The sequence below is a fragment of the Physella acuta genome, unplaced genomic scaffold, assembly GCF_028476545.2.
Source record: "Physella acuta isolate Inbredline_101_S28 unplaced genomic scaffold, ASM2847654v3 ptg000220l, whole genome shotgun sequence".
NCBI lineage: Eukaryota > Metazoa > Mollusca > Gastropoda > Physidae > Physella > Physella acuta.
The window spans coordinates 480,397-507,336 of NW_026731739.1; the positions used below are offsets into that span (position 1 = coordinate 480,397).

Genomic DNA, 26,940 nt, shown 5'->3' on the forward strand with positions numbered 1-26,940 from the left:
TCATATATGTCTGTTCGCATGGATTCACTGGATAAGTGTAAGAATCCTCACAATTACGTTTGTTTATTTTACATTTGTTATTTTAAAACAAAAAAAAAACAAAAACATGCCTTTCCCGTTTGAAAAAAACAACGAGAAATGGCCAGGGCGGTTCCTAGCCGGAACTGCTAGTTTATTATTTTAAGAAAAACCGTGAAAAAAAAACAAACCCTAGTACGGTATTCTACTAACACTTGGCTTTACAAGCAGCATGTAACCCTACACAATGCGGATGCTATGGGAATATTTGTAACAATTGAACTACGAGGTCGATAATTTAATTCACAGTTTGTGATCAGAATGTCATTACATTATACACATCAGTATGCGTTTGCCAGCTTGGCTTGCCGATAAAAATAATCGTTCGGCAACAGAAGCACACGGTGCTTATATATATATATATATATATATATATATATATATATATATATATATATATATATATATATATATATATATATATATATATAAATATATATATTATATATATATGTATATATATAAATATATATATTATATATATATGTATATATATATATATATATATATATATATATATATATATATATATATATATATATATATATATATATATATATATATATATATATATATATATATATATATATATATATATATATATACGTACACTATTTTATATAGAGAGCAAGCATTAAATATTGACATCATCAGCGTGTTATCTATCTAACGACAAAATAAATCAGAGATATAGACAAACAAATGACATAGTTAATAGCTCCACATTCATAGGTCTACACTATACAGTGATCCCAAGAACACATTCACGTAAGTCAAAAAACGACAACATGCAACGTGAAGCAAAAGATGCAACGATTACACGGCTGATTTTAAAAGTGTATCGAATTATCGAGTCCAATACTGCGTAATAGGGTCAAAAGAAAATATTAACATTTTGTTTGGGCAATTACATTTTTTTAAAAACTAAAAAGACTTATTTAAAAAAAAAAATTTCAAGTGACAGAATTACAAACGAGTGCAGATATAAGCAGAGAAGGTGCATTCGGCGTCATCCATAAAACGTCACAAACTTAGGGATAGGGAGGGGTTTGGAATTTGGTGACGATGTGTGATGGGGGAGGTCCAGAATGTGTGACGTCACATTTTTGCATTAAAAAAAAATGTAGAAACAGAATTTTAGCCGTTATTTCATGTGTTAGAAAACTATGTCAGTTTGTAATGGAAATTGATTCATATACTCTTAACTGAGCTCAGTAAATATTTTAAAACAAAATCGATGTTTAAAAAGATACAACTGCCATTTTGAGGAGCGCTGTAGGCTGCGATGTGACGTCATTTGGGGGGGGGGTGTTGTCTAGCTTTCTGTGACAATGTGTGACTGCATAGAGGGGAGGGGAGGGGGAGGAGGTAAAAATCTTTTTAAAAGCGTGACGTCATTTATGGATGACCCCTTGGGGAGCAACAAAAGAAATTATCCTCTAGGGCGTTTAATAAATAACATGGCCGGCATAAGATGAAGCGAGTTTGTAGTTTAATTTTACATGTCATCTATTATTTTTTTTTTGTCTCTTTTGGGAAACAAATCGATATTTTAATCTTGTAGAGAATTTTAATATTCTTTTCATTACATTTAATACAGATAATAACATCATTCTAGCTTTTTTTTTTTTTAAAATTCGGAAAGTTTTTTTTCTGTGCAGTGTTTAAAATGGGCGTCGAGTAAAGAAAAAGAAAGCAACTTGGGGCAACTTGTCAGTGTAGCTCACCTTGTCTTTTTTATGCAAATCGGCTTTAGCCTCCAACAGTCTGGTGACAGCCTCCATGTGACCTCCTTCTGCCGCAGAATGCAGGGGGGTTCTTTCATTCTGAGACAAAGTAGGGAGTTCTTTCATTGGTTGGTGGCAGGTGGGGGCTTATGGGTAAGGTAAGACAATTTAGGGAGTTCTTTCATTGGTTGGTGGCAGGTGGGGGCTTATGGGTAAGGTAAGACAATTTAGGGAGTTCTTTCATTGGTTGGTGGCAGGTGGGGGCTTATGGGTAAGGTAAGACAATTTAGGGAGTTCTTTCATTGGTTGGTGGCAGCTGGGGGCTTATGGGTAAGGTAAGACAATTTAGGGAGTTCTTTCATTGGTTGGTGACAGGTGGGGGCTTATGGGTAAGGTAAGACAATTTAGGGAGTTCTTTCATTGGTTGGTGACAGGTGGGGGCTTATGGGTAAGGTAAGACAATTTAGGGAGTTCTTTCATTGGTTGGTGACAGGTGGGGGCTTATGGGTACATAAGGGATCCGCTCTTAGTCATGCAGTAGACAAAAACCCGGTTTTTAATTTAGATGTTGGATTGTTCTTCATGCGATTTTCCGGAATTTAAAATATACGCCCAAAGTGTTTGTTTTGATTGACATTGAGGGTTTATATAAAAAAGAGACTCACTACAAGTATACATTTTAATATAACGAACGGCGACTCTTGTAGATTGCTTAGGATTTGTTTAGTTCCGTTTGGTAAAGTGTTGAACAACACATCTTTAAACAACCGTATTCCAAGACTTAATATCTTCTCGTTTGTGATTTGATGAGTATGTGTAGGTTTAGGAGTGTATGTGAGCTTTGGTGTATCTGTGTGTGTTTTGATGTGCGTGTATTTCGGTCTCTCTCTCTTTCTTTATCTCTCTGTGTTTAAAAAAAGCTTAGTTTTGGCGAACATGCGGTTTTCAGAAATTATAGATTTTTCAAAGAGTTGCTTGCCCACTAAAGAATAGAGGCTACAAATGTGTATGAGGAGCTAATGGAAAGAATAAACTCGTCAGGTATAACAGGCATACGTTCTACATGTTGTGTAACATATCGAGATTCGAAAACGAGTCTAATAAAGATATCGAAACTTTTTAATATTTTCTTTTTCTAAAGCCGACTTTTCAACAGCACTACAATAATTAGTTATATTTAAAAAGCATATATGACTAATCTATGGTTGAAAAGAAAACAGGCTATTTGTCTAAACATCATTCTAGCTAACATAATTAAAATATAGGACTAGCAAACTGAAACGTCGCTTAGCACTACAAAAAGAAACCACTATACGACCAAAAGATGAGTATAGTTATGCAATAGCATCAACACAAGAATCTGGAAAAGTACATTGAAGAAAGAAAAAAGTAGCAAACATACACAAACATACGCATTTTGTGACGTACCTTGTCTTTTTTGTTGACATCATGAGGGTCAAGAGCTTCAAATATGAAGGAAATGATGGACACGTGATTGTTCTCGGCAGCACAGTGCAACATGCCAAGACCTTGCTGTGGAGGGGTACAAGATGCTAGAACTTTACAGTAAAACTTGATTGTATTCGGTGCAAGATTACGGTACCGCAGTAGACAATTAATACGTTTATATATTTTACTTCATCGTCACGGTATGGTTGAACTCATACACGACAGGCAAGGACAAGGCAAAACGCGCTAAACCAAAAACATTTTCTGCCAATCCGCTAAAATGGCTTTATAATTTTTTCAAGTTATATGATGGAACTCTTGCTAGGTTGCGACCCCGAAAGTCTCGAGTTCGAACCCGGTCCAAGTCAGTAGAACGTCTCTGAGTCACCCAGCTTTGATGGGTACCTAGCTTATGTTAGGGTGAGTAAAGGTGGCTGGGCGTAGTAGTGACCACACCTTCCCTTCATATACCGAAATCAAGAAACATGAAATCTACTTCATCTGCCCAATGGATCGCTTTCTTTACCATTGAATAGCGATAGTTTATTTTTCAAAGACAAGTATTTAATACATTTTATCCAACTGACTTTAAAAATAGCAATTTACATAGAATTTTGAATCATTAGGAAAATTTAACAATGCTGTTTATTTCTTCTGTAAGCACGGTCATGATGATGTCGCTTGCTACAGAACATACAATCTTGCCAAAGGGTACTTGACTTTTATTCATCCCAGACACACTGTGAACACTTATTTTATTGGTTAGACAAGACTCAAACACTTTACCTTATTTGTTACCCGTGTGTTGGCCCCCGCATTGACCAGAGCCTTTAAGACAGGAATATGTCCGAACCACGCTGACCAGAGGACTGCTCTCATCCCATACTGCAGAGTGTAGTAAAACATTATCTTTTATACATCCTGCATCTGTACACATTCTATGATATACACCAAACTTCCTCCATTCACACAGTGCACAGTTGAAGTATTCCCCCCCCCCAAAAAAAAAGAAGTAATAGATACAAAGAAGCAACAACCCATCAACTACCTTGTCTTTGGCCTCGAGGTCCGCCCCACCCTCGATCAAAGCCTCCACAGCCTCCAGGTTTCCATTAGCTGCTGCCCAGTGGAGAGCTGTCCTGTCCAGCTGTGGGACATCGATCACATGCAGTTAGTGTAAATAATCGAATACCCCAGTCAATAATAGGACTGGTTACAATCACATAGTGTAAATAATCGAATATCCCAGTCAATAGGAGGACTGGTTACACTCACATACCCCAGTCAATAACAGGATTGGTTACAATCACATAGTGTAAATAATCGAATACCCCAGTCAATAATAGGACTGGTTACAATCACATAGTGTAAATAATCGAATACCCCAGTCAATAATAGGACTGGTTACAATCACATAGTGTAAATAATCGAATACCCCAGTCAATAATAGGACTGGGTACACTCACATATCCCAGTCAATAATAGGATTGGTTACAATCACATAGTGTAAATAATCGAATACCCCAGTCAATAATAGGACTGGTTACAATCACATATAACCAGGAACTACGTTTGTTTAATTCAGTGGAACTAGAAACAACGTCTGTCTAATTCAAGCATATGATTGGCTACAATCACATATAATCATAAACGTCTGTCTAATTGAAGCATATGATTGGCTACAATCACATATAATCAAAAACGTCTGTCTAATTGAAGCATATGATTGGATACAATCACATATAATCATAAACAACGTCTGTCTAATTGAAGCATATGATTGGGTACAATCACATATAACCATAAACAACGTCTGTCTAATTCAAGCATTTGAGTGGATACAATCAACGGTAACCAGAAACAAACGACTAAGTCTAATTCAAGAATAAGATGAGTACCCACACCAAAACTGAAAGTCTTGATATCTAGTAGAGTGGAATAGCGTCACACACTTAGAAAACAGTTTTTAGGTATCAAACCCTCTAACTGTAAAACACCCGTAAAGAATGTAGCTATTAGCTTATGTCGAGCCAGGAACGGTTCCTACTTACACTGTTCCTACAGTTGACGTTCACTTTCTCTTTCAGCAGTACCCGGATGGCGGCTCCGTCGTTAGTTCTGGCAGCGTCATGGAACTTCTCCTCCCGTCTAGACACTGCGGACACGGAGGTTTCAGATGTAATGGGTCTTTGTACAATTGTGCCAGAATTAATGGTTCTTTGTACAATTGTGCCAGGTGTAATGGGTCTTTGTACTATTGTGTCAGATGTAACGGGCCTTTGTACAATTGTTCCAGGTGTAATGGGTCTTTGTACAATTGTGCCAGATTTAATGGGTCTTTATAAAATTGTGTCATTAATACTTTTAAAAAAAAAATCACGAATGGCATTGACAATTTAACATGTATCCTACTTTGTTGCAGAATTTGATGTGTGTATGCGTCCACGTTTATGTGTCCTGGTGTGTCTGTGTATATGTAAATTCGTGTATGTCAATATTTCATACATATCTATAATAGGCTATATGAAAATGTAGGCTATATATATTCGATATACATAATCTATATGTAGGTTTTTTATATGTATGTATAAGGCTATATATACATGTAAATATTCACGTAATATAAATACATTTGTGCATGTACGTATATATAAGTATGATATATATAAGTATGTGTATGGACATCATGTCTAAAGTGTCAGACTCAGCTAACATGACAATTTAAAAATACTTTAAAGCTAGTATGTTTTGAATGTGTACTTTTAAGGACAAATATATAAAATCTCCGTAGAGATTTTTGAAATGTCTTCAATACAGTTTAAATTCATGTGGTCTTTAAAATTCTTATTATTTTCACATTTTAAAAAGGCAACAAAAAAACAGACCATGTTCCACCCATTTGACCTTACCCAGTAAAAACAGCATCAAAAGCTTTAAACAATGGATGAGAAACGAAATTTCTCGTCCATTGTTTTTATCTGTATGTTTGGTTTTAACTTGGGAACGGTTGGAACCATAATGATGTTTATTGCGTGTTTGTGTGTGTGTGTGTGTTTTATAAAGTTAGCTAGCGATGATTTTAAAATGATTTAAAAAGTCGACAAATTGTTAAATATTATTTCACCAAACAGCAAATATTTTGGTGACTACTCAATGCTTGACAGGAACAAATGTGAAGGTTCAAATGATTGTGTGAAAACAAAACACAATGATTGTGTGAGTGACAACAAAACGTGTTAATTGTTAAAAAACATGATGATGTATTTTGTGTGACAATGAAAGAAGCTATGGATTGTGTGACAACAAAAGACGATCTAGATTTTGTGACAACGAAAGACTATCTAGATTGTGTGACAACGAAAGACTATGATTTTGTGACAACGAAAGACTATCTAGATTGTGTGACAACGAAAGACGATGTAGATTGTGTGACAACAAAAGACGATGATTGTGTGACAACAAAAGACGATGATTGTGTGACAACGAAAGACGATCTAGATTGTGTGACAACAAAAGACGATGATTGTGTGACAACAAAAGACGATGATTGTGTGACAACGAAAGACGATCTAGATTGTATGACATAATGTGCGTACTCAAAAAGCCTGGATGTCGTCTAGCGTTTTGAATAAATAATGTCTGCACACTATCAGACCAAGATTTCTCTCTCTCTGTTGGAGTTATGTGGTGTTTGGGGAGGGGCGGGGCGGGCGGAAATATCAATAGCACTAGCCTGGGACCGTGTTCTTGACCTTTCTGAGCGTAGTAACATTGTTCCTCACTTTAAACTAATGTTCAGATCCTGAACGCCGGGTAATTGTCCAATTCCGTGACGTCTGGTAATTAAAGCTGTTCATATCTAGGTCATCCGTCATCATTTTTGTAAAGAAGACAAAAAATGTAACGGAAAAAAAATTCCCCTTGAGGTAAATGCCTGCTTCGATTATTTTATTGAAGAAAAATCCCCCTAAACAGTTGAAGAAATATTCTAGTTTGTGATACCGTGGGCAGGGGTGTAGGGAGGATTATTCGATAAAATTGTTGAAATCACACGGCTAGCCTTGAGTTTAAACAATAATAGTTTTACAAATATAAAAAGTATAAAAATATAAGCTGCTAGTCTGTGTGGGTGAGTGGATACCACTAGAGGACTAGAGGAGTAGTGAATTTAAAAAAAAAAAAAAATAAAAAAAAAAAAAAAAAATATATATATATATATATATATATATATATATATATATATATATATATATATATATATATATATATATATATATATATATATAGATATATATACATCATAAGCGTAGCGAGGGGGGGCGGTGGTGGTGGTGCAAATCGAAAGTTTGAGGGGGGAGGGTGCAAATCGAAAGTTTGAGGGGGAGGGGTGCAAATCGTAAATTTGAACGTTTGTCCCCGGGAAGGGTCACTACGCCTCTGGGGGGTGTCACCATTAAGTGCCGCACCGGATGACACCCGACCTCGCTACGCCACTGATGTACATATATATACATATATATATATATATATATATATATATATATATATATATATATATATATATATATATATATATATATATATATATATATATATATATATATATATATATATATATATATCAGTGTAAAGTTGTCTCTTTTTGCACAACTCATACATCTGTCCGTTACCTTTACCTAGTTTGATACACCTCACCTAACTGCGTGAAATACAGCAGGGAACTAGCCTTAAAATTGTGTGTACTCACTCTCAGCTGGGAGGAAGGAGGTCAGCTCGGACTCGACCTCTTTGCTGCGTCGCTTCATGTCTGTGTCTAAAGGCAGAGGAGTCTGAAAGAAAAAAGGCAGATAAACATAACACAATCTTGGAGCGTCTTAGATCCAGCTGTTGTAAGCAAGCGTGTAAGACACGTGAAACACTGGCCAGTGCTGTTCTACGTTGTAAAATCAAGTTAAACTTAACGAACTTTTAAAACAACAATTAACTTGCACATATTGAGTAGCACAGCTGGGTGTCAGGAACGGTAATCAACTTGTTCAACAAGTTTTTTAGCGTTATTTCCCTTTAGAAAATCAACGCAAAGGGCCCCATGAGTCCAATAAGATTTATATGTAGTGCTAATTAGAGAGATTTTTTTAAAGAGAGTAACGTTAGAGTTGCTAGACAGAATGGCTGCGTACGGAAACCAGACTGACTGTCGTGGCTGAAATTGCGATGTTGTTATATTTTGTAAGGCAAGGTCTTTTAACGGACGCGAATTACATAGGTTCTTACATGTAAAAGCAGAAAAAATATTGCTGTAATTAGAATACTTTCGTTAATTCGTCGAAAGCAGAAATAATTTAACTGAATTTTAGAAAATTGTGACAAGTTTTAATTCCGAGCAACTGTCCTCAAAATAAAAAAAAATATACCAACACCAAATAGAATCACACAACAAACAGCACTTGATACATCCAAATAGAATCACATGACACAACAAACAGAACGTGATACACCCAAATAAAATCACACATGACACGACACTCTCAACAAAATCCGCGAAGTGAGGACTACCGCTCGTATCTTAACAAGAGAATTGCTAACAAAATTCTTCACTATTTTTTAAGTGGTATTGAAACCTGAGGGGAAAAAAAGTAATGAAAAAGCCAAGTTCTGGCTAATGTTAACGCTGACAGGAACAGAATAGAAAATGGGATGCTATCTACTTCTAGTATTGCATATATTTGATTTCTCGATGCAGAATAGGACTACACGACTTTCTTCTGTACTAGTCCTAGCAGTAAGATGAGAAGTATAGAAAAACTTTCTATAACGTGAAATACAAGCCAACAAAAATAAAGATGTAAATTTCTTTAAGCGATTCTTCTAGCATCATTGAACGATTTAAAGGTATTGGTAGTCCTTTATCGAGGTCTACGGTACTCTGTGATGATAAACTAATCTAGCGTAGGGCATCGGATTAATCTTGCAATTTTTTAAGTCAGTCCACACTAACACGATGGTACATGTATCATTAGCCTTATGCCGTCCTATTCTTCTCTCTCAACATAAAACGTGACATTGTGATTAGAGGTCAAAGCTAGGTTCAAGGACATTACGCTTGTCTATAATATAAACCTCGGTCTTTCTACCCCACCCTGCCAGAACCCCCCCCCCCCCCCGATCAATTATACACCTGTCGGTTTCCCCATGGTAATTACACTCGTCTGTCTATCTACTCAAGAATGTATTTTTTATACAACAAAATCGAAGAAAAAATGATGAATAAAATGTGTCGTACAGGCTACAAAATTCAACAAAACTGATCCAGCTATATAAGGAACGTGTAATGCTAGAAACAAAATTCGATGTTACAAAGATCACTTTGATAAAATGTCATTGACACTGGCATACACGACAGTCAAACAAGAGACTGGTGTTTAACAGACAAAACCAACCGGACGTCAAACTCTGCAGAAAATCAACAACGATTTAAAAAATGGACCTGATATTGATAAGTCTTACAGGTCAGCCGACAATACTGGAGGGATATGTTGTTGTAATAATTGTGTGTGTATGTGGAGGAGAGGTTGTTGTAATAATTGTGTGTGTATGTGGAGGAGAGGTTGTTGTAATAATTGTGTGTGTATGTGGGGGAGAGGTTGTTGTAATAATTGTGTGTGTATGTGGGGGAGAGGTTGTTGTAATAATTGTGTGTGTATGTGGGGGAGAGGTTGTTGTAATAATTGTGTGTGTATGTGGGGGAGAGGTTGTTGTAATAATTGTGTGTGTATGTGGGGGAGAGGTTGTTGTAATAATTGTGTGTGTATGTGGGGGAGAGGTTGTTGTAATAATTGTGTGTGTATGTGGGGGAGAGGTTGTTGTAATAATTGTGTGTGTATGTGGGGGAGAGGTTGTTGTAATAATTGTGTGTGTATGTGGGGGAGAAGTTGTTGTAATAATTGTGTGTGTATGTGGGGGAGAGGTTGTTGTAATAATTGTGTGTGTATGTGGGGGAGAGGTTGTTGTAATAATTGTGTGTGTATGTGGGGGAGAGGTTGTTGTAATAATTGTGTGTGTATGTGGGGGAGAGGTTGTTGTAATAATTGTGTGTGTATGTGGGGGAGAGGTTGTTGTAATAATTGTGTGTGTATGTGGGGGAGAGGTTGTTGTAATAATTGTGTGTGTATGTGGGGGAGAGGTTGTTGTAATAATTGTGTGTGTATGTGGGGGAGAGGTTGTTGTAATAATTGTGTGTGTATGTGGGGGAGAGGTTGTTGTAATAATTGTGTGTGTATGTGGGGGAGAGGTTGTTGTAATAATTGTGTGTGTATGTGGGGGAGAGGTTGTTGTAATAATTGTGTGTGTATGTGGGGGAGAGGTTGTTGTAATAATTGTGTGTGTATGTGGGGGAGAGGTTGTTGTAATAATTGTGTGTGTATGTGGGGGAGAGGTTGTTGTAATAATTGTGTGTGTATGTGGGGGAGAGGTTGTTGTAATAATTGTGTGTGTATGTGGGGGAGAGGTTGTTGTAATAATTGTGTGTGTATGTGGGGGAGAGGTTGTTGTAATAATTGTGTGTGTATGTGGGGGAGAGGTTGTTGTAATAATTGTGTGTGTATGTGGGGGAGAGGTTGTTGTAATAATTGTGTGTGTATGTGGGGGAGAGGTTGTTGTAATAATTGTGTGTATGTGGGGGAGAGGTTGTTGTAATAATTGTGTGTGTATGTGGGGGAGAGGTTGTTGTAATAATTGTGTGTGTATGTGGGGGAGAGGTTGTTGTAATAATTGTGTGTGTATGTGGGGGAGAGGTTGTTGTAATAATTGTGTGTGTATGTGGGGGAGAGGTTGTTGTAATAATTGTGTGTGTATGTGGGGGAGAGGTTGTTGTAATAATTGTGTGTGTATGTGGGGGAGAGGTTGTTGTAATAATTGTGTGTGTATGTGGGGGAGAGGTTGTTGTAATAATTGTGTGTGTATGTGGGGGAGAGGTTGTTGTAATAATTGTGTGTGTATGTGGGGGAGAGGTTGTTGTAATAATTGTGTGTGTATGTGGGGGAGAGGTTGTTGTAATAATTGTGTGTGTATGTGGGGGAGAGGTTGTTGTAATAATTGTGTGTGTATGTGGGGGAGAGGTTGTTGTAATAATTGTGTGTGTATGTGGAGGAGAGGTTGTTGTAATAATTGTGTGTGTATGTGGAGGAGAGGTTGTTGTAATAATTGTGTGTGCGTGAAGGATTAGTGACTGGGGTAATGCCCTGCTAGTTTTTGGGGGGAGGGGGTGGATGACCGGTGTGTAATTGAGAAGGGGGTAATATATCGATGAGTTTAAGCCTGTTAGTTGTAATTAAGCATAGTGTTATTTAATTACATGAATAAAACAAGCTACACTACATTAAAATATCAGACACAACAACATTTTAAAATCTTTTATGTTTTTTTCTTGAACGTAGTAAAAATATGCGATACATTCGTTAAAAATTAGTATTACAAAGGTAAGCTACATATCGTAACACTCCTATTGATTATAAACGCTGAGTTACTTCAAATTCCACGATAAACCGCCTTTAAATATTGTTCTTCTATTGATTTAAAAATAAATATTTGAGTAACTCGGCCTGGTCGTTTCCACAAACAATTGACCCCGTCAATCAACGAATGCCAGGTATTTATTGGGTCAGGTAGGGTGGTGGGGGAGGGTGGGGGTGGGTTGGGTCGCTGAATTCTTTCGTCGCATGATGGATGCTGCTGATACATTAAGGCAGAGAGGGGGTAGAATGGTTAATGTTTATAGTTGGTGACATAAACGTGTTTACAGTTGGTGACAAACGTGTTTACAGTTGGTGACATAAACGTGTTTACAGTTGGTGACATAAACGTGTTTACAGTTGGTGACATAAACGTGTTTACAGTTTGTGACATAAACGTGTTTACAGTTGGTGACATAAACGTGTTTATAGTTGGTGACATAAACGTGTATACAGTTTGTGACATAAACGTGTTTAAAGTTGGGGACATAAACATGTTTACAGTTTGTGACATAAACGTGTTTACAGTTTGTGACATAAACGTGTTTACAGTTTGTGACATAAACGTGTTTACAGTTGGTGACATAAACGTGTTTATAGTTGGTGACATAAACGTGTTTATAGTTGGTAACAACCACCTGTTTAGATTTGCCAACAACAAAATGATAACATTTGGTTACAACAAAGTGTTAACACACGTATCTAACTGTGATAGTTAAGTAGTGTGTGCGTGAGTGTGTATTGAGAGTGTTCGTGTATGTGTGGGGTGAACAAATGTGTTTTTGTTGTCTGATTATATACATACATTATATATATATATATATATATATATATATATATATATATATATATATATATATATATATATATATATATATATATATATATATATATATATATGTACGTGTGTATATTGAGTGTGTGTGTGTGTGTGTGTGTGTGTGTGTGTAAAGGCGTATACAAGTGCGTATCGTGATCTTTCATTGTTTGATCCACACTGCGAAATGTCAAAGCGCGCGCATTTGTTATTAATAAAAAAAAATTATAGGTCACCCTAACAGGAAAAAAAGGTCAACGGCAATACCCGGAAAATCCCAACAAGGAAAGATGTATGTCAGATTGGCTTCATTCACACCAAATAGTTCACTGTGTCGTAGTCAACACTGTTCCCATTTCATAATGTTTGTTATATTATCTAACTACTCGTTACATCATGTTGTTACGTCCCCTGGGTATATACGCACTTATTTTAACCTGGCTAGGTTGTTGTTCTCCAGTTAGTAATAATGCAAGCTTTTAAAATAATAAAATAACCGAAATATCGGAGACAACTCTAGTGTTACTTCCCAAGGGAGATAAACTTTTTCTGTTACTATTTTATCTCCCTTTTTTGAACTTGTATGTCTCGAGAATACTCCAAGAAGATTGTTGCTGTGAACTTTAAAACCAATTAAAAAATAAAGAACAGTAAGGTCTGGGAATAGATGGGTGAAGGGTGTTAGATAAATAGTCCGGAAACGAAAACACAATTTTAAACATTTAAATATTGTCTATATTAAACCTTCAACGAAAATCTAATTATAATATTGTACTTAATTTTACTACGTACAGATGTACCAAACTCATGCAATAAAATGCTACTTTCATCTGGATTTGTTTGTAATACGATGTAATAATATCTTTGTTACATCATCTTTTCCCGTCAGTGCACAGAAGAGATGGGGCAGATGAAGTAGAGTTTATCTGCTTCAGAGACCTCGTTATATAAAGGGATAGTGTGGTCTGCTGCCATTGGTACCCATCAGAGCTGGGTGGACTAAAGGACATTCTACTCACTTAGACCCGGATTCGGACTCGAGACTTTCAGGTTAGCAGTTTAGCGCTCTACATCTAAGCCACGACGTCCCATAATAATTTAGCGGCCTTTATTTGGGGACAGTTTGTATATTCGTACATTGTAAAACTGTTACTTAGTACGAATAAACTTTTACCAAACTAATAAGAAATCGTGAACTAACTGCGACATTTGTTTCAAAATGTTTGTCCAATTATTATTTTACATATCTGATATTTTTTTGTGTCTGTAGAACGTAGAGGAAACAAGTGTTGGTCACGCTTGAGTTCACAACCAGGCTGCAACAGACGGCGACACGTTAGGGCACGTACGGGGCGGGCAGGTGGGGGGCGTGGGGCCGCAGCAGCTCATTAGCATGGGGTGAGTAAGATGCACACACTCGCGTTGATGAGCAATGCGAGATGTGCCACTCGGCAGGGTAAAAATAGGACCAGCGTGTAGTAAATATGAGCTGCTGTGTAATAAATATGCTAATGAGGCCTGTCACCGGGGGCTATGCTCGTCTCACGCTCTCTCTTTATATATATATATATATATATATATATATATATATATATATATATATATATATATATATATATATATATATATATATATATATATATATAATGTGTGTGTTTTAGTATGCGTAAGAGTGGTGTGTTTTGTAATTTGAATGATTTAGTTAAACTGGTTATAATATAGTTTTAACCCCATGAGAATCCAAGATTAGACTAATCTTGACGGGAACTCAGTCTCACAGTTACCTAGTCACAATGAGGTTCCGTCACGATAGAATTCTCACGTGACTCACATGTCACGCCGTCACTTCAGTCTCTGCCCAATTTAGATTTCTATTGGTCATTACTACCATTAAGCTTATCTGATTACATTTAACAGGTTAGAGTCTGACAAGTCAAGTCGAATGATTTAACACAAGTCTAGTTTTTAAAGCAGTCTTTATATTCTTCGAGTTCGTCTCTCAGTAAACCAAACGATTTAATTTAGCCAAAACAATTTTACTTATAATATCTGAAAAATATTGTAATTTAATACACAATGAGTACGATCTTTTCGCTCAACCTGTTGTACTAAAGCTAATCACTTCCATTTTGTTGAGTGGTAGATCTTAATCCGATCGTAAGACGATATACTACTATAATAAATGCTTCTTGAAACTGGGTCATTTCGATATCATAACAGCCAGAAGTACTGGAGATAATGAGATATAAATGGTAGCAGACGACAGCGCTGTAGCGGTGTAGGCTAGAGAGTAACTCACAGACAAAACAAAAAGTCGAACCAATGGAAACAATGAACTCACCCGTTAGTGAAACAAACCATAGAATTTAACATGTGTGTAGCACAGTCCGGCTCCGGTGAATGGCCGTGTTACACATCTCTTACACAACACACGACACACGGCGATTATCCCTACACACCCGGCGTCCGTAAGTCCGCCATCCGTGTGTGGGATATTCACTGAGGCGAAACAAAATCGTTCCTGTGGGGGGAAAAACAGTGAGCGTGCTGGGTGGTATCGATCTCGCCCATAACGGATGTTTAACACGGTTACAAAAAAAAAAAAAAAAAGAAAACCTATATAGGACGAAGCTAAAAGGCGCGGTGCCAGCCACTCAATAGCGAGTATCGATCCTAGAACGATTGTTTGTGTTTTTCTTTTCGAAGAGAGTGCCGTAAAGATCGGCTACACAAAATGGTGGCGTGTTGAACACGCACGTTGTGGCCGGGCTGGGCACGGATTATCCTCTTTAAAACACCAGTTCATGAATTTTTGAAGAGGTTTTTAGTGGTCGCTGTTTGGTTCTGTTCGATGGGAGTTCCGTTTTGTGTGTTGTTTGTCACACGCCACGCGCGGAATGCTGGGTAGGGAGGAAGGGGAAAACCCATAGTTTCCCCATCTCGCTACATCTAATGGTCCTTTATCAGATCAGAGTAGGGTCAGTGAAAAGATTCGTGTGATATGGTGGAGATGGGGGTAAGGAAATGAACAGTAGAAGAAAGACCGATAAGGGATAGTATACTTAGACTAAAAATAGTAGAACACTACTCGCCATATTTTGCTATCTGATTTCAGAATAAAATCGTCTTTTTTAGCAACGTCGGCCCATCAATGCAGTATAGTATCGAAGACCTTTTCTGCTTGTATTACTGTTACAGTTTGATTCATGATTGGGGTTAGGGTTAAGGATCAAGATTAGGGTTAGAAATTGTTGTAAAATAATGGATTAAATACGCCTTGAAAATCAGTGTTTCTTCCAGACTGCTTTCTCCGGGGTGGGTGGGGGGGGGGGTGGGGTTGGGGTGGACACAAATTTCTGGGGGGGGGGGCTTGTTAAAAGTATTTATGTTTTCTATATATATTCCATTTCGTTCGGGGGGGGGGGGGGGTACACTTTCTTCGGGGGGGAGGGGGGGGGGAGGCGGAGCCTGGAAGAAACTCTGCTGAAAATCAATGAGCCTTACAGATGATAATACTGGATAGTTCGTTTTGAGAAATAATAAGTGATGTAAAAGTTAAAGTTTTGTGAACACACATTTGAAAGCGGAGCTGACACTGGAGGCTAAGCCGTGAGATGTAACAGCTGTAAAACACAGCTGCGGCTGTAGACCATAATTAATGGGTAGCTTGGAGCAGATGTCTTTGGCAAGTCAGCTTCAAAGATTGTCGGACCCATTAGGGTTAAAATAGCTGACCGCTAGAGGGCCCGCATGTCATACCTGATAGGGCTTAAACAACTAGCATCTGGATGGCTCAAATAAGTAGATGATCTTTTTTGTTACGGCGTTGATCATAACCTTTTACAATGAGGAGGGGAACGGGAGGAAAGAAATGACTTGGTTCAAAATACGCGTGTACTCTATATTAAAATATCTACGATTAGGTCGAAAAATGTTCAAAATTCGAGTGGTAAGAAGTGAAAAGTACTGAGTGGACAAAATATGTCCAACCTGACTTGACAAAATATGTACAACCTGACTTGACAAACTATGTCCAACCTGACTTGACAAAATATGTCCAACCTGACTTGACAAAATTTGTCCAACCAAACCAAGCCACAGAATGTGAGTGCTAAGAAGTACCGAGCTGACCGGTCGAAAGAGATTGACCCCATCAGATGCCAGCCCAAGTGAGAAGTCCCGTCTGGCGCTGGCCGGTAGTTCTTGCATTCAATTACAGCAGACGATTGGGTAGAGATGACGTCTGCTAGTAGACCGGAGCCAAAATGGTTAAACTTTAAAAATCTCGTTTCACTAGCGCCTGATCTTTGCCAGATGTTTTGCAATTATTTTTTATTTTATTCGACGTAGATGTTATGTCCCATTGCTAGTTACGTTGCATTTGCTTAGATAGAGTGGGGTTAATTAGTGCAGCTGGCACACGAGGTGAGGAATGTTAAATTGTTGCAATCTAAATGTAAACATTGAAGATGATTAACAAAAGAAAAAATATGTGTTAGTATATTGTACACACTCTGGAAACTGACAAAAAGTTAGACAATGACAACAAAAGGTTAGACTAGGACAAGACATGACAACGTTTGACGTACAGCAGATAACGTCATGTACATGAATAGATATGGAAGTTGTATGACAATAGAAAGCTGAATAAAGAAAAGTTGTTCTAAAGATTCTCACGTTGTTAACCTTGGGCTGTTAGATCGATCAAAGTTAACTGTTGACATAAGGTATTCATGGTAGCCCTAATGATAATATACAATTAATGTTCAGAAACAATCAAGGCTCGGGTCTAGCTAGTTCATGTTCACACAAGAAATGTAAACCGAAGAGGTGGAGTTGTCTCAGGTCTAGCTAGTTCATGTTGTCTCAATAAATGTTCGTTGAATGTTTTTTTATCTGGAATTTCATCAATTTATCAAACCGGATATCTTTTCTTGTAACAGTTGCCTGAAGAGCACGCACAGACAAACGTAGGAGAGGGGAAAATCTTGGCTAAATAATGGAAGAGAACGTGCTGACCTTTGAAATTACTGTAGGAATAGAATTAACAGAAGAGACATAATCTAAATGATAATTTCTTTAAAATGGAACCATTGTTCAGACCTTTGCTGCTAGAGATGCCCTGGGCTGCCCATTGAGATGGGGTTTAATAATAAAACATGGGAGCCATTCTCTCTTCATAGGAGAAGAACAAAGTCGGAATGGCGTCAATTGGTATCGTACATCAACAGTTTTTATGTTATTAAACTTACATTTTTTTAAATTTTTTTTATTCAATAGTTAAAAAGGCTGTCAATATTCAACAGCATCAAACTACAGTCGCAGATTAATTATTCAGGTTACTTAGTTTTATTTCCGTAACGTTTTTAATTACCTTGTTTTGTTTTTCTTTTGTTTTAAAATGTTATCTTTTTTTCAAATTGCCCTCCACTTCGTCAGAGATTTAATAAATTAACAAGTCTGACCACTTGACCCCTATCTCTATAACGTCATGTGGCTGGCTCCACAGTTTAATAGACCATTGGATAATTGCACATTGGAAATCCACGCACAAAAGCTGGTGGTTGAGAAGAGTCAGATGTCATATAATGTCAAATATATCTAGATGACATCAGAAACATTGAACGTCAGTAACGCACTAAGTGGTTATGACGTCAGGCGCTACAGGTAACATCATTTTTAAAAAAAATGTTATGGTTTGGTCGTGAAAGTGAACCACTCCCAGTATATCACTACCACTACGGGGTCGGCGTGGTCGAGTCGGTAAAGCTCATGGTTGCTAAACCGAAAAGTCTCAAGTTCGAACCCTCGGGCAGATGATTAAAAAATTAAACAACTGCTGCCTTGTAGTTTGTTCTTGGTTGGACAAAGGCAAATCCAAAAAGAAAATGGCCTCAATGGCGCATACACAGTTGACACGTACTCCTTAATTGTGATGGAAGCATGGTCGAGTCGGCAAAACTCATGGTTGATAAATTCGAAAAAAGTCTCGAGTTCAAACCCTCTGGCAGATAAGACTCGATCCCTCCCAACACTAAAAATTAAGAACGAAGAAGAAGAAGACTACCACTACTTTCTCTCGTCTTTTAATACAAATATCAATACAAAATATTAAAAGGCAAGATGCAACTTGATTTAGGTTATCATACTTACAGGTGATAATAGTTTCGTTTTTTTACTTTCTCGTATATACGAAGTATAGAGAAAGTATTGTAATCGTGCAAAAAAAAAAATCGACATTTTTACAAATCTCGACGTTTTACACCTCACTGATACGGAGAAACATAATTTTGCAATCTTGTCTGTGTGTCTGTCTGTCTGTGTGTCTGTGTGTCTGTCTGTCTGTCTGTCTGTGTGTAAACACGATTACTTGAGTACCGTTACAGCTCAACTTTTGAGCGATTTCCGACAACCGGAAGTGGTACTTTTTCTACTTTGAATTTTTCAAAAGCCTATAACTTGAGTACTATTTCAGATAGATAAATGAAATTTCGAATGTAAGTAAAAGATCTAATTCTCTACCTTCTATCAAATTTTGAGTAATTTCCGTTGACCGGAAGTACTAATTTACGCTATTTCCGATTTCTCAAAAAACTAATGTAAATTTATAAAGAACTAATAATATTGCGCACTATTATGCGCTTTTTGCTTTGGCGTTCACTTGGTGCGCAATTCTTTTTTCTACTAGATTTTATTCTATTTTTAAAAGTTTAAGTAAACAAAAATCATGTCTATATTCCGAGTTGCCATCCCACGTAGTGTTATATTAGAATATTCGAGAAAGTTTAGGGGAGATCACTCCCGGTTTATTTTTAAAATATTTTAATTTTTTAGAATTTTAAACAAAATATACCCAAACAATCCTGTAATGCGTTAAAGAAATGTATAGTTGAAACATAATCGTGTGCACGTGCACCGTGTCTCAGATAATGTGAACACAGCACGCGAGAACTCACCCCATTAAAAAGACCACATGCAGTAAAGACTCCCCACTGGGACTTATTTTCTGCTAATTGGTGGGCCAGTTCCCAAGGCGTTTAGGAAAATTTCAGCTAATACATAACAATTTTATTTTAATTTCTTTGCCGTCTGCCTTTTTATTTCGTGTCGTTGGGTGTATGTTGAGCAGACTGTTTCCCGGAGTGTTGAACTTGAGAAATTAAAAGGTGGAACAACACGGTTAACTCCCGAATTCTACTCTTTTGATCTCACCGCCGCTTAAATAAATGAATATAGAAGGGTCACTCGACCATAAACACTATATAATATTAAAATATCCTAAACCTTACTGCACAGGAAGAAAGAAAACTTTTGTAAGCACATGGTCGACACATTAAATAGGCACATAACTAATAAATTACACACCGATATATAACACATACAAAACCATATCGATATCTATTTAATAAACTTTTACGAACTAAACATCAATGTATCACCACTCTCAATTCAGGAACCGTAACTCATCAATGTTCGCAGATTTAATTCTTACGGCTACTTAAATCGAATTTTTATTATACCGAAAGTATTATTTAAAAATCTAATTAGGCTAATTTTAAAGCGAGCGTGATTTAACCTGCTGTCACCAACAAGTGGTTTCCTGTCAACAAAAACATATGTCGCCTACAATATATAGGAATGCTATTTATAGTTATGGCTACCAGCGGTACCAGTAGCAACAAAAAGGCTACCACAAGCTACTCAACCACACATGGTTAATATTTGTGGCTATCTACATTTTCATGGCTTGCCTTATATTTTATTTTGCTACCTTATATTGTATGACTATCACATATTTTATAGCTATCTAATATCGTATAGCTGCGTAATTTTTACCAATTCCACAAGCAGCTATATATTATTACGTCGGCGATGAAGTCAGTCACAAACACCAGACTCCCACATAACATAAACTGATGGTCAAACTCTCAGATCTACCACATATGACGATCATAACCAGAACCTTCCAGCGTCATTTCAAGTTGTAGACAGCGAGACAGACATTCCTGGAGCTTAAAACGGAATTAAGCTCCGGATTCGAGCTGCTGGATCTAATCCGATAAGTCGAACCTTGGATTCGATGACATTTGTCATAAGCCGAACTTTAGATTCGATGACATTTGTAATTCATAGACGTACACATTTTTAGTTCTGGAATATCATTAACCATTGAAACTGGTACAGAGTTTAAAAGAATTTCTAATATCTCTAATGTTAAGATGTCAGTAGTCTGTAACAACGACTTATGTGAACTATTTTATCATAAAATACATTCGATTGGAAAGTATCGGGGAGATTGGAAGGTCTCGTTGATCGCCAAAAGAGGATAAAAAACTGTTAGAATCTAGTAAGAAGCAGAATTTGTATTTATTTTCTAAAAATAAGCTCAACCACTGGCTAAAACCACATGCAGCCACACATGTTTAGCAGTATGTTGCCACAGAATGTAGCCTCAGTTTCTTTCAGCCATCTTTTCCATGGGGGGGGGGGGATTGAGTTTACTATGAGGCACTTAAAACTTCGGGTGGGGGGGGGGGGCAATGGGTAGATTATATATTTTGTATTTTTATTTTGTATTTTTCCTATTTCGTTATGAAGTGTGGGTCTTGAGCGGCGAGCGTGCTCACAGGGACAGCCCCGCCCCCCACCCCACCCCCCCCCCAATGGAAAGATGCCTGAAAGCAACACTTGTTAACCACACGGCTGACCCAGACAACACACGACTCATCAAACCACTCAGCACCGTGCCTGGAGAATGCCAATGACCACAGACTCTGAGGAAGTCAGGCTCGTCAGAGATGGTCAACATTTGATGTCAAATATTTGATAGAGCTGAGCTCTACCCCACACAGGCTACTTTATGGCGCTTTGTCAATACGGTCAATACGGGATGGTGGGACAACAAGGAAGGATGGGACCACAGGGAAGGGTGGTATTTAGAAGGAATGATGGCACTCAGAAGGAATGATGGCACTCAGAAGGAATGATGGCACTCAGAAGGAATGATGGCACTCAGAAGGAAATGATGGGACCATAAGGAATGATGGTACACATAAGGAGTGATGACAATCAGAAGGAATGCTGACACAAAATGAAGGGTGGTAAACGAAAGGAAAAACATTATGCAAGAGAAATGCTGGTAAACAAAAGCAATAACGTACCACACAAAGAAGGATAGTACGCACATGGAATGGTGGCACTCAGAAAGATGGATGTCACGCATAAGGAATGGTGGCAATCAGAAGGAATGCGCATGGTAGAAAACAAACATGCACTCATTACCCCTTCTTTCAATTTAAATTTCAGAAAAAAAATAGTTCTTAAAAATACATTTGTTCAAATGTCATTCAGATTTTCATTACTGATTTTATTTTATTTTCTATCATTCCCTTCTGGCAAATCCTCAACCCATCACCACACATAGCCAATGATTTCATCTTGTTTAAAAAAATACTCCAGATTTTATCGGCTTGGCATTCCAAAAAACAGAATGAAAATTATGTTATAACATGTGGAGATTTGAAAATATTTCTTTTATTTACACAAGCGGAAACGAAAGGGAAGGAAAAAATAAAGAAAATAACGATGTTATGGCTGTGTTAAGAAGAATTAAAAAAAAACATAGAACGCAAGGGCGGCTCTGTAAAAAAAAATGCGTCGAAAATATGTAGGAATAAAGATAAATGCAAGTTTGTTCATTCAATCGATGTGGATCATCATGTTTAATCAGCGTAAGAAACGTACATTGGTCAATCCATCTATGTTATGCATTAATGATACGTTCAAAGCATGGCAGAGACGAAAGGAATACAGATATCGACATTTTCTCAAGGGCAAGCACTCGAAAACCGGAAGTAGTGATTTTGAAAATAGGGTTTCCGGTGGTGGTCAAGATTACTCCCATAGGATTTGTGATTTTTCCTCGTTTTTTCTTCCCTCTAATTGAATGGGGCGTCAACTGTCAAGTTCTCTGAGCTCGAAAGTCAATGCTGATTGTCTGATTCAATGTTGATTGTCTGATTCGATGTTGATTGTCTGATTCAATGTTGATTGTCTGATTCAGATTTCCTAGTCTGATTCAATGTGGATTGTCTGATTCAATGTGGATTGTCTGATTCAATGTTGATTGTCTCAATTTTGATGGTCTGATTCAATGTTGATTGTCTGATTCAATGTTGGTTGTCTGATTCAATGTGGATTGTCTGATTCAATGTTGATTGTCTCAATTTTGATAGTCTGATTCAATGTTGATTGTCTGATTCTTTATTGTCTGAAACAATGTTTATTGTCTGATTTAATGTTATCCTATGGTCGGTATTATGTTTGGAAAATTGTGAGGGTAATTCATTAATGAAGGCCCAAAAAAGAAATGTAGAGCCCCTCCCATTAACGACTCCCCCGCTAACTTGTATGCAGTTTGAAATTTCATCTAAATTAACGAAACAGCTTTAATCCTTATAATTAATTTCGTCTTATAAAAAATTAATTAGATCATTTAATTTGAACCATCTGGTTTTTAACAACTTAATGACATCATCTGGGAATACTCTCGAGATGTAGGCCTATATATTTTTAAAAATCGTGTGTGGTGTTATTACAACAGATGGGGCTATACAACTTGGCTGTGTGGTTCGTGTATGGTTTTATAAAAATTAGAAGTATTCCAAGTGCTTAGTATTTTTGATAACCAAACAAAGTTTGTAAACAAAGTTAAATTTGTTTTTTTTTTTCTCTTTTCCACATGGAAAATGTAAACAAACAAAACTTAACTAGGTTAAGTTGTCTTTCTAAAGTAGGAGTTTGTTAAAAACATTCACCGGAGATGTTTGGAGTATAAAGATAGGACTACAGAAATATAAAATTCATGTTCAAATATATAGCCAATTAAACTTTGTCTTGCTTAGTTAAGAAAATTTTGGATTTAAATGTCTGGTTCATGTAAGTAAATAGAAAAATTAGCATAAAAGGCAGAACAAAAATGCATTAGTTCATTAGTAACAGTGATCTTCCATACAAACATGGCTCCGTGCGTCCATGTTAAATGCTTGTCAAACTTTGTATAGCATTTTGCCCTCTTGTGATACTTTAGTCGTGATGTAGAAAATGCTGCAGCTTGACATTCGTTAAAATGTTTTTTTTTTTACATTTAACAAAACGATACACTAGACCATATATCTCGCATTTAACATGCACGGGAAGAAAGCCATCACATTTATGATTTGAAAGGTTTAGGAAATTTTTAACCAACGCCACTCCCGTCAACACTCAGAAGGGGATTTAAAAATAGTTTAGACATTAAACAATAATAAACTGGGATCCCTATTGCGCGTGTCCAGTTTAAACGGAGCAAACAGTGATGCTAAAGCTTTGCTAGTCTCTGTGTTAAGGACCACGACAGTAGGACTTGAACTATTGGCTTTGTTATAGTATTTTATTTAAAAAACAAAAAAAAAACAAACATGGTAAGCCAAAAAGTAATGACTGACAAGAAACTGTAGGTAATTTATTTGAAAAGAAAAATTAAATAAAATAAATGGGTGGGATTAGATGAGCTGTTATAAACACAAGCTACGCTGAATTTGAGTTAACCAAATTTTTTTCGTAAGAGAAGTTGCGATCAGGATTAAACGTGTAGATTAAAATATAAATAATAAAAGTTAGCTGTGGTATAATCGACAAGCATGTGGTACCACGGCTATAGGGCTGAGGACCGCTGAATGCGGAAAAATAATCCCATTTGCAACATGTAGTCTGATATTTAGTTGACAAAAGGCTGAGGATCACTGAATAACGTAGCAGTCACTTCCTACAATTCATGATGTTAATAATTTAAGCTCACGTGTCGACAATATTTGAGTGGCACTGAATAATGTAGCAAGCACTTGCTACACATATTGCTCTATGTGATCTAGATCCATGTGGTTCACAATACTTGAGGGGCACTAACCACTGAAATAGCCCCCAGCTCATGTTCCATGTGATCTAGATCCACGTGGTTCACAATATTTGAGGACCACTGAATAATGTAGCAGGCCCTTGCTACACATATTGTTCCATGTGATCTAGATCAATGTGGTTGACAATATTTGATAAATGTAGCAAGCACTTGCTGCACATATTGTTCCATGTGATTTAGATCCATGTGATTCACACTATTTAAAGAGCACTAACCACTGAAGCAGCCCCCAGCTCTTGTTCCATGTGGATCCTGACCTATGACCCCCAGTGGCTCAGACAATAAATAAAGCAGGTTCCCAATTAACAAATGAGTGCAACCGCTGGTAATTATTCAACATTTGACAGTAGGGGACTCGGGGCATACCCCACCCATCGTCCCCCACCATCCACTCTTGGGTATGACGCTATCTGGTGCCCTATACAAATTCATCATACAATATTTTATTACAGTCAAAGTTTCTTTTAGACATTTTTCTCCGAAAGGGGGAGAGGTTTATTCTTTAGTCAATGTTACGTCATATTACATTGATGTTTTAATTGAAACACAATCTATGCATTAAACAATTTTACATATTATTTTTGTTTACATTTTATGATAACAAAATCATTGTATGCAATATTTTTTTTTAAGGAAAATCTTTAGAAAAAAAATGTTTCCGCATAAAGTCTTACCGGTTTTTCCAATAAGTAGAAAGTGAAAACGGAACAAGCCGACGAATTCCATGTGTATTGTTTGAACCGGAGATAAATAAGACAATAGAAGCGTATACCCCTGTCGGTCTGGGGCTATAGCGGGCAGATCTCGATCGATTTCTGTACGATCTAAGCGTTATTGGGTCTAGGAGAGCCGGGGTACGGTCACGTGATGGGGTCAGTGGATGCTTTCATGGGGGTTAAGGTTCAAAGGTTAATGCGGTGATGATGTTTTGGTTGGATGGTTTAATGAGGGTAATGTTCAAAGGTTAATTAACCATGTTGTCCTGTTTGCTGGGGGTTGGTTTAATAAGGATAAGGGTCAAAGGTTAATTGAACATGTTGTCCTATTTGCTAGTTGGTGTAATTTGGGTAAGGTTCAAAGGTTTATTGGGCATGTTGCGCCGTTTGCTGGTTGGTATAATTTAGGTAAGGTTCAAAGGTTAATTGGACATGTTGTCCTGTTTGCTAGTTGGTATTATTAGGGTAAGATTCAAAGGTTCATGTAACGATGCTGCTTTGGCTGGTTGGTTTAACGAGGGTAAGAATCAAAGGTTAATTTGACATGCACGTTGTCCTGTTTGCTGGTTGGCTGAATGAGGTTAAGGTTTAAAGGTTAATGAGACATGTCTCTCAGTCAGCTAGTTAGTTTAATGACGATATATATATATATATATATATATATATATATATATATATATATATATATATATGCATAAAACCTAACCACTCTATCAACGTAACTCTGCTACTGAGTGCTAATGCACAACCCTATCATGAGAATTGTTTTTGGTTCCCCTCTCTCAATCTGACATTTTTCTTGCCAACCGGAAATCAAAGAGAAACATGGCGTGTCTTTAACTGTTTTTGTAGAACTTGCCTAGCACCATATACAGGGACATAGAACCAAATTCTTAAAGTAGTTCTCGTCCATAACACATACATGATATCTGTTGGCTAATAAGCTGTTGATTGGCCATTCGTTTCTGTTTATTTTGATTGGACATTCTTTGTTTGATACGCCATTTGGTTTATTTATCAATAAGTAAGACTTCGTAGTTGGAGAATTCTAGACACTATGTGTCTCTCAAGAATTCTAAGGCAATAGTATAAAATGCTCCAATTTCCATTTGTATTGTTCCACCAAACAATATAGTTTAATGAACGATGTTTAATTCTAAACCTATCTACCTTATACCCCCCCCCCCTACCGATAATAAATAATATTACAAATATCACGTGATGAATAAAAAAGGACGGCGTGAGTACACATACAAACATATAAATAACACCGTATTCGCTTAAAACAGATTCAATCTAAATGGGGCGTAGCTGCATATTTCAAATTCTAAGGGGGTCACCCAATTTCCTCTTTATTCCCTCCGTCTAAAAATCCGTCCCTAGCCGCGCCTTTGATACATCAACAAAACTATCAGCTAATCGCCGAGTTATGAGTGTTTGACTCTTGCAGTAAACACGAACTTAATGGTCCCATTATGTCGTGTATTGACATTTAACAGCCATTGATTTTGTTACTACTTTGATGTCCGCTCGTTTGCATTGTTTCGTAAATCTTGCTGTAATCACCTATAATCGTAACATATTAGGGTAATTGTATTGCAGTTGTTACTATCACATACATTACTGAAATACGTTTAACAGATGAATTACTTTGTAACATTATATTGGTTGTGTTCACCTATTGATT

At 37.0% G+C, this 26,940-nt stretch overlaps 1 protein-coding gene across 1 annotated transcript in view; it reads right to left on the minus strand.

The window, feature by feature from the left end:
- LOC131937719 (ankyrin repeat and death domain-containing protein 1A) overlaps positions 1 to 26,940 on the minus strand; it is a 40,088-nt gene that overhangs the window by 9,819 nt on the left and 3,329 nt on the right. Inside the window, exons 2-7 of the mRNA XM_059295329.1 lie at positions 8,002 to 8,083; positions 5,306 to 5,409; positions 4,303 to 4,401; positions 4,041 to 4,139; positions 3,234 to 3,338; positions 1,806 to 1,904 (exon numbers count right to left, since the gene is read on the minus strand). Of these exons, the coding sequence (XP_059151312.1) occupies positions 1,806 to 1,904; positions 3,234 to 3,338; positions 4,041 to 4,139; positions 4,303 to 4,401; positions 5,306 to 5,409; positions 8,002 to 8,083 (588 nt within the window). The remainder of the gene's footprint in view (positions 1 to 1,805; positions 1,905 to 3,233; positions 3,339 to 4,040; positions 4,140 to 4,302; positions 4,402 to 5,305; positions 5,410 to 8,001; positions 8,084 to 26,940) is intronic.